Genomic DNA, 9,432 nt, shown 5'->3' on the forward strand with positions numbered 1-9,432 from the left:
AAGGAGCTATCTTCCTTTCTAGGAGCCCCAAAGTCCCTAGATGGGGCCCGGTAGCCTCCCCATTGAGCATGTCCAGCTGAGTCTGTACTTTGTGTAGACTCTCAGGGAGGCCCCACCCACTGCAAAGTCCCAAGATGTTCCACCCTCAGAATGCCCCAGTGAGCACCCCCACCCCCTTCAGGGAGCCATCTTCCCAGGGAGAAAGTCCAAACCAGGGAGCAGAGTGCTGCTTAACCCCTCCCTGTTCTAGGGCAGCAGCCCTGCCCTGTTTGGTTCAGGCCTGGCCAGGGGGAGGTGTGATAGCAGGAGAAGGGGAGGGCAGGGGCCCAGTGACAGAAGGGGGACCCACTACTCTCTAGAGCCAGCGAGGCTGAGTTTCCAAGACAACCTAAGAGAAGGGAACAGGAAGGCACTGGGCCCCTGTTACTGGACTCTGATCTGACCAAGCAAAGGCTCAAGGCCTCCCCAGAGTTAACCCTTTCCTCACGTCGGCACTGCCCTGAGAACCTACTGCTGGTGAACAGCTCTGGCCTGGGATCAGCAGCTCTGTCTCTCTCCCCATCCCTCACACCAGCTCACCCCTGTCACTTGCCATCCTCAGAATCTGGTGGCCAATGCCTACTTCCTCTCCCCACCCTAGGCCCTATGCTCCCCAGCCCATACCTCTGGGTGCCCCTGAAGGAGAAGGGAGCATCTTAACCCTTACCTGAGGCAGAGCAAAGTCTTGAGCACTGGCCCACACCCCTGGGACAATGAGCTGCCCCTGTCCCCTGCTTACCACTCAGGTGCTCCTGAGATGGGATCACTTTGCATTTCTTGAAGAATTCATCAGTTTCCCTGTCTACCACCAGCAGCTTGGCCTCATCTCCACCAGCCTTGATGGCAGACACCACTTCCCCATGCTGCTTGCCTTCCATGCAGACCCCGTTCACCTGTGGGATAGAGGCAGGGGGTCACCAGCACAGCCTCAGGTCTGGGGTAGGTAGGTTGGTAGGTGGGGAAGGGCCAAATGATCCTCTTTGTTCTCTGCAAGTTTGCAACCCAGGGATACTGATCCCCCTTGTCTGTAGGGTCCTGAACTAGGCCCATGGTCCTCCTGCTTGACAGTCAGCTGGGGAGGCAGGATGGGGGGGGGGAGCCAAAGAAAATATCCAGACAAGACTAAACAAACACAGCTGTGAGAGATGGCATGGGAGAGTCTCCAAAGGAGGCCTGGGTGGGGCCCCAGCCTTTCTCTGTACTTGCTGTCTGACTTCCGTCTGGGCCTTGGTTTTCTCACGTGTAAATTGAGAAGTCTTGGGAGAACTGATCTCCAGCTCTAAGGTTCTAAGACACTGTGATTCTGGGACCTGCCCAAGCGTTTGGTTCATACTGCCTCTCCGGTGAACACAGCACAGGAGGACGGAATGAGCTTATTTAAAATCCTGACTCGGGAGAGGGGTTTTATCACAAACACCCTCACTCCTGTGCCTGGCAGCAGGGAAGTCTAGGGGTACTCCCTGGACTGAGGGTGAATCATGGGCTGCTGAGTGTGCCTGGCCAGGGGAAGAGTTGGAGGTAAGAGAAGAGTCTATCCATCCACTCACTACCCACCTTTCTTGCCACACCCATCCATCCATCTCCAGAGTGGCTGCACCCCATGGGCTAATGGACCAGTATAATGGCGCAGTGGCTTCCCCAGTCATTGCTTACTTGCAGGGAGGTAGTCAGGGGGAGGAGGCTGGGGAAGTGGTCAAGAAGCATCATTCACCTCTATGATGCGGTCCTGGGCTTGGAGCCCTGAAGCCTCAGCTGGTGAGTCTGGGTCCACCGCGCGGATGAACTGGCCAGGCTTGGACTTATCACTGTGCAGATTGAAGCCATAGCCATTGGCGCCCCTCTTCATGGTACAAAGCCGAGGCCGAAGCTCACGCTGTAGGGATAAAGGAGGATTTGTCCTACAATGTCCCTCCTACAATGTCCCAGGTCCTCCCTTCCCTACCCTCTGCCTGACCTACCTCTCCCAACAAGGAAGAAAATCTGCTTACATCCTACTTGGCAATGCAAGAGAATTCTGGCCCAGGACTCAGAAGACCTGTGTAACATCTAGCATTGTATCAAAAGGAGGGGACCTCTTTGGTGACCCCGGGCAGGACACTGCCCTTGTCCACCTCAATTTCCTCCTCTGGTAAATGAGGGCTGGGATCAGGTTAGCTGTTGAGTCCCTTTGCCTTTTAACGTTCTAAGGTCAATCATATGCTTTTTGATTGAGACCTCATCCCCCCCCATCAACAGCTGGGTCTGGCCTTCCTGACAGGGGAGTATATAGCACCCCTGTGCACCTGGTTGGACACCTTGGGACCCTAGCACTTGTTCTCTGCAGCAAGGGAGACAGAGACCAGTGTTTACTGGAAGCTAGTCGGCATGTTTACAGTAAAACCTCTTCTCACCCCCACCCCCACCAAGCCAAATGGCCTAGCCAAAAGGGAGCTGGAAGAATCCAGACAACCAGAAACCCAGTGGGCAGCATAGTAAGGAGTCTTGGACTAGGCAGGGGGATCCTCAAGAGCTCCAGGTACAGCTGAGGATAAAGGTGGCAACTGGACACCAGAGACCCTGTTAATGCCCCAAGAAACCTCCATGGGGAGGGGGCTTTGAAAAGTAGGGATGGACTAAAGGAAGCAGTGTGGTCATGGGCTGGAGAGTGTGACCTATGAAAGGGGCAGGTTTCTTTTGGGCACTCAGACACTCAAACCTGAAAGAGGTTTTCTGTGAGCTGGGTCCAACTGAAGCAGCAGCTCTGGGGCACAGCACGATGGAAGGAATAAGGGTGTGAGTGGCCAGTGCCTGAGCCTAAGGACTCTTGAGGCTCCCTCTCCCCCTCCGCCCAGGCCTGGCAGAGAGAAGCTGGCTGCTGTCCAGCCTGCAGCTCTGTCACCCAGCACATCAGGTGATGACCAATGGACAAGGCCCTAAGCCAGGTTCCAGCCACCCTGCTCACTAGCTGTGTGACCAGGGCAGTCCATTTCCTTCTCAGAGCCTTAGGTTCCTCATTTCTAGACCATTCTTGCTACTACCTGCCTCTCAGGGTTGCTGTGAGGCCCAATGAGATAATTAACATATGTAGAGAGACACTTTCTCCCTGTCATTCCCTGTGCCTGCCTAGACTTTACCATTGTTGACAGTAATGAACAGTCACACTAAGCTGAGAAGGGAGATTCTGGGGAGGGTGCGGTGCCAGGCTGCTCTGAAGTCCAAATCCCCAGCTGGGAGAGAAGGCAAGGGCAGGTGAGAAGGAGCACAGAGGAAGGCAAAGGGGCCCGTGCCCCAACTTGCCAGCCCTAGGAGGCAGCTACCACGTGCAGGAGACTCAATCTGCCCTTGGCTCTCTGGGGGTGGCCCAAGGGTGGTTTTGCCTTCTTTTAAGTGCTTGGGAAGTTCTTGCCTATGTTTCAGGATGTTGGTGGGGAGTGTGGGGAGGCCAAGACAGTTAGGAGGGGTGACAGTGGGCCATGCCTGGCACCAAGTTCCCAAATTCAGGCTCAGGCCTCTCCTGGCCATAACCACCAAGACAAGTGAGTGGCTCACAGGGGCTCAGGAGCCCAGGAGCCCAGAAGCTGGGGTGTCAAAGCCAAGTTCTCCTTGCCCCCAGAGGCCATGCCTCACTGAAGGCCCACTCCCAGGTCACTTCTCCATGCTGTCACCTGCCCCATGCTCATCTTGCCTGCCCTTCCCCACAGCCTTGGAGCTCCCACAGCCCTCCGGGATCTTGTCCCAGGGTGAGGCTCTTCTCCCCTCCAGCTAATCCCTCCACAAAGCTCCTAGCCAGCCCTCCCCCAGGCCGCCTAGGTGAGCAGGAACAGGTCTGACCAGTTGCCACCACCAGGATAGGCTCAGCTTTCCTCAGCTAGACTATGCCACACAAGCTGGGCCTTCCGCATGAGAAAATGGGGAGGGTAGATCTTGGGGACAGGCAGAGGGCAGCGCCAATGCCGTGTTCCTCCATTTCCCCCCACAGTACCCTTACTCCAGAGAACTTTCCCATAGCAACCTGGCCAGGACTTGTCAACTCTGTTTTTGAGATGGGGAAATCAAGGCACAGAGATATTAAACTCACTGCCCAACATCACACAGCCCAGGCTCTGGCCCGTGTCTATGACTTGGAACCTGCATTCCTTCTAACATACTGCTGGTTGGTCCTTAAGGATCCTGGTCTGGAATGTGCATCCCAAGTGGGGCTGTAGCCCCACAGGAGTTAGGTGGTGGGGAGATCAGTTCTCTCCCCAGCATTGGCTGCAGCCTCTGCTCAAAGATGAAGAAACCACAGCCTTCCTTCCGGGGGCTCAGGGCCTCCTGCAGCCGGAGCTACAGCCTGAGCCAAAGGATAAAGCAAGGCCTGGGCTGGGGGCAGGCGGCCCCCCTGGCAGGCAGGACTGTACTGGCTGCCCTTGGGAGCCCAGCCTCCAGCCCAGACCTCTGTGCTGCCAGCTTCCCTTATTGGTCCTCAGCAAGTTTCACCCCAGAACTCCTTGCCTAGTGACATGTGTCACCAAAGCTAGAGGGTCTGCTTTGAGTCTTGCTCCCCTTTGGAGGTACCAAGCCATGAGGATTGGGAGAAGCAGGGGACCTGGCCTGAAGGGCTCAGGTATCCACTGCTCCATTGCCCTCTGGGTGACCCCGTGGTAGCTACACAGGGTGATGGGAAGCCTTCAAAGCATCACAGAGCCCTATGAAGCTGTTTCACACAGGGAGGGGTGGGGACTTCCCACTCTTCCAAGGAGACCAACCTTGTTTTTCTTCACCCCTCCCCCAGCAGGAGCCACCCAACTGTCTCCAGGTGCCACTGCCCACTGCTGAGTCAGCATCAAGCAGGCCCAACATCAGCTGAGTGGCAACTGGTGCTGGTAGAAGGAGTCCCCTGGGGGCAGCACCCCAGGGATTTGCTGAGCTTGGGTGTGGTCTCCAGGCCCAGCACAGAGAGGAGATTCGGAGGGGTGAGGCACCTGTGGGGCTCACCCATCACTGCTCCTGGATCCTCATGAACCTCACTGGGGCAGGGCTTAGGTTCTGCCTCTGAGGAAAGAGGGTACACGGGGGCTAAGTCCAGGCCATCTCGGGCTCTGCAAGTGGCCCCCAGAGCACAGGAAGGGTCTTGTGCCATGGTTCTAGCTCCAGAGGGCTCCAAAGCATGGAGGAAGGAGTAGACTTCAGGAGCAGTGTGGCCTCAGAGTATGCTCAGAGGGTCCCAGTAATTATATTCCAGAGGGCAAGCTGGGACCCCTAGTGACGAGATGATAATCAAGAAGACCCAACCCAAAGGAAACTCAGGATCTGCTCAGAAAAGAGAGGGGCAGAGACCCAGATGCATGAGGGAGGGAACATGAGACAATGGTGGCCATGGGCAATGCAGCTGGGCTAGGGTGGCTGAGGGCTGGACAGGTCCACGACTCTCACTTTCAGACAATGTGGCTGCTGGGAGAGCTGCCACCAGCCCTTTCTCATGTTCCCCACCCCACACAGGTCCTCAGGCTCCCCTCCCCCAGTGAGCCTAGCCCCACCCAAGTAGCCGCCCCATCACCTCCACCCACGCAGCAGCCCAGGGAGCGGATGGCGGGCACGGAATTCAATAGGCGCCACCAGCAGCCACCTGGAAAGCTGGAGAAAGTCGATACCCTAATCCTGGTGACTGTCTCTGGGGAGCAGGCTCAGGGCCGCTCCCTGCCCCTCCTTGGGGAGGGCTGTGGGCATCTGGGGGCCAACGCCCCATTGGGCCCAGCTCCTCCTGGCTGATGCCATGGTGATGGGCCCCACAGACACAACCAGGCCACTTCCCTGCCTCCTGCAGGCCAGCCAGTTCTGTGCCTCAGAGGAGAGGGGCTAGAGAAGGAGGAAAATCACCAGGGAAGCTGAGGGAACAATCAAGGTGAATCTCCATCTTTCAAGAATCCCCTCTCCCAGCCCAGGGCTCATTTAAGCAAATAAGAACATTAGGCAGATGCTCTGCTGCCCAATACATGGAAATCAGCCCCACCAACAGAATGGAGGGGGTGGGGGACAGGGAGGAGAAATTGGGCCATTTTGTTGGGCTAGGAGTCAGCTCAATCTGTTGCATTCTGCCCACACAGGCTTGGGCCTGATACTGGTTGTTCAAGGAACCCAGGATGGAGTGAGCTGGACCTGCCTGTCTACGGCAGGGCAGCTGGGAGGTGACCAGGGGCTCAGAACACCTCTAGGCAGAGGTGTAGTGGGCTTGGCTGACACAGACTCTATGCCCTGTGGCCCTGATGCACCTCACTGTACCCTATACAACCCCTTCCCTCTCCTTGCAAAGTGCCCTTCCACCCCAGTCCATGCAGGCTGAGGACTGTTGGACACCTTCATTTGCAGAAAGGATGCTACTCCTAGCCTTGGTTTTATACTTGCCATTTCTCAGTGGGAAGGCCTTTTCCTGGAGCCTGGCAGGGTAGGAATGAAGAAGGAGACATAACCTAAACGGGGGGATGCTTTTCCAACACCCCTGAGACTTGTGAGCCCTCTGCCAGGTTTTCCCTCTGACTAGAAGTCTCTTCTACCAGTGCCAGCCACAGAGACCCATGGGAGCAGGAAGGGGCAGAGTCTGACTCAGGTCTCCCCAGAGCTGGGCAAGTCTGGGATGGAGCAGGCTGGTAACCTGGGCTGCTGCCTGGCTGGACACCATCCAGGGCTGGCTGCCCCATGTCATCCCGTGCCCCACAGACACCCTTCCTCATCCCTCTCCCTCCTCCCCAGTCTCTGGATTTAACTCCTATAGGCTGTCCCAAGAGGCTATGGAAGAAGCTTCAAAGAGCTTGTGAAACTGTAGCAGCCGCCATTTACTGAACACCTACTCTGTGCCAGGCACCACACTAAGGGCTTTAAGCGTATTTTCTCATTAAAACTCAGTTACGACCCTGCAGGGGAGGTATTACTGCCTGTATCTCACAGATGAGAAAAGCTGGGTTCAAAAAGATGGAGTAAACTCCTCAAGTGCACACAGCTGAAAGAAGGCAGCGTTTGAACTGGATCTAGAGCAGTTCTGTCCAACAGAAACAGAATGCCAGCCATGTGTGAAGTTTAAATTTTTCCAGTAGCCATATTAAATAGTAAAAAGATATGAGAAATTAATATTTAATACAATGTATCCAAAATATTACCCATTCATCATGTAATCTATTTTTAAAAATTGATACATTTTACACCCTTTTATTTGTACTATATCTTCAAAATCCTGTGTGCATTTTACACACACAGCACACTTCCATTCAGACTAGCACAATTCAAGTGCCCAAGAGCCTCATGTGGCCAGTGGCTGCCACTCCATATAGCCCAGACCTAGGGGTATCACTCTCTGCCACTGTGCTCCTGGAGGCAGCTCCAAACATGGGCCTCTAAATCCCATTGACCTTACAACAAACAGAGAGGCCAGAGCCCTTGTCTCAGAGAAGTCAGAGCTCCCTGTCACCCAGCAGTGAGCTGGCCCTCAGGGAACGCAGATTCCCTCGCATAACACAAATGTACCACTTGTCCTTTTCTAAGACACAGTGACCTAAACATTGCCTATGAGTCTGGGGACATGCTGAGTTGTCCTACTATAAGCGGAAGGAAGCCTTCTGGCAACAAGTCAAGGTTGGCCTCCATGGGTGCTCATTGTGCAGAGTCAGCAAGGGAAGGTTCAAGGCTGGTGTATGGGTCAGGGGAGAGACCTGAGTACCAGACTCTTGCCCCAGCCCATCACATCATGAGGAATGGGGACGGGAGTTTGCCCCTTCTGGGATGAGACTTCCCACTGGGGCTGTAGTCCTAGAAGGATGCCCTGCTGGGGACAGGAGTGCCTAGAGGCCCTGGCCTGAACTAGGGCCCAGCTATGGGAAGTTGGTTCAAGCAGCCTGAACTCATGCCACTGTGATGGCCCTGGTGTGTCCCAGGATATGGTGGGCAGAGACATTTGGCAGAGAATCATGCCTTCAAGCACAACCCTCCCATTTGGTCAAATGGATATACAGATACTGGAGTCAGAGAGTAGAGTTCTAAGACATACTTCTGCTCTGTGGTGATGAGGGTCACTAGCTGTGTCCTGGGGCCAGCCACCTGAATTGATAGAGCTGCATCCTCCACAGGTAGGGAATGGGCCAATATCTGTCTCAGGAGTGATCACATGCATTAAATGAGAAAAGGCATGTTTGGGATTTGCCAGACACCAGTAATAGCTATCAGGTATTGAATACCTACTATCAACTTATAAACAATACCTAATTTGCAGGGTTGTCATGGAGGAATCAATGAATGTCCACTGATATCTCTATGGCACAGGCTGAGTAACTATAGGCACACTACAGATTTGACTTTTGTCCAGGTAGGGCCATTCTATTTTAAGAGTGACAAAAGCAGAGGAACACGTACTTCTGGGGTCTAGAGCTCTGCTTTTTCTTTATAAATGGACATGCAGCACAGACTAGGCTGAGTTCCTTTTCCTCCAATTCCTAAATATTCCCGCACGTCCTCAGGGAACCTTGGGATGGGAAGTCTGGGGAAGGGCCCCCATTTAAGACACGTGGGGTCCCTTTTTATGTCCAAGAGAATCACCTTCAGAGTTACTGAGTTAACAGTGGGCTGAAGGTAAAAGAGCAGGGGCTGCACTGTTTTGCGAGGATGCCAAATTCCTGACTTAAGAGGAGGAACCAACATACCCTCATCCATTTCAAATCTAAACACCCAGCAGCTCACATCTGGGTCTGCCCTATCAAAGTCCAACTTTGTGGGTGTGAAATGGCCTGTCCACTTTGGGAAAGAGCTTGGTAGCCTGCCAGCTAACTGTGCCCATCCACCTATCTTGCTACCTGGGGTACTTGCACTGTCACTGCCCCTGAGATCAGGGTCAGGGTTGGCAGGAACCACCCCAAGCCAGCCTTTTTCATTTACACTCCTATCATCACATTCAATCTTCCCAACAAACTTGTGGGATGGGTGCTATTGTCCTCGGAGGTGGAAGCTGAGGCTTATAGAATAAAATGGACTTGCAGGGTCCCAGAGCACTTTGGGGATTCAAGCACTGGCCCCCAAACCCAGACTTTTGGCTTCTAATCTTAAAGTGGAAGCTGTTAGCAAGCAAGACAGAGGAGTGGGCAGGTTCTATCTGGAATTCCAATCTCTGAGTGTGCTGGAGGCATATATAAGACAAGCTATGCTGAGCTCAGATGAACAAGGACAAAGGTTCCTGACAGCTGTTATATATTCATTCATTAATTCAAAAAGTATTTATTGAGCACCTCCCTGCCATGTGCCACGCACAGCACTGAGAATATAAACACAAGCCACAGTTGTTGCCCTCGGGGTTTACCATGTAGTGGAGGAAAAGATCATGATCAGATGACTAAAATACTGTGTGATAAAAGATCTAAGGACAAAGAGGAGGAGGAAAGGAAGGGCCAGCTCTTG

General features: G+C 53.9%; 1 protein-coding gene across 1 annotated transcript in view; it reads right to left on the reverse strand.

The window, feature by feature from the left end:
* The window catches only part of SLC9A3R1 (SLC9A3 regulator 1), a 16,757-nt gene that overhangs the window by 3,694 nt on the left and 3,631 nt on the right, over window positions 1-9,432 (reverse strand). Inside the window, exons 2-3 of the mRNA XM_012803192.2 lie at window positions 1,751-1,912; window positions 779-932 (exon numbers count right to left, since the gene is read on the reverse strand). Of these exons, the coding sequence (XP_012658646.1) occupies window positions 779-932; window positions 1,751-1,912 (316 nt within the window). The remainder of the gene's footprint in view (window positions 1-778; window positions 933-1,750; window positions 1,913-9,432) is intronic.

This window comes from Otolemur garnettii, unplaced genomic scaffold (assembly GCF_000181295.1).
Source record: "Otolemur garnettii isolate 467f Iridium unplaced genomic scaffold, OtoGar3 scaffold00018, whole genome shotgun sequence".
NCBI lineage: Eukaryota > Metazoa > Chordata > Mammalia > Primates > Galagidae > Otolemur > Otolemur garnettii.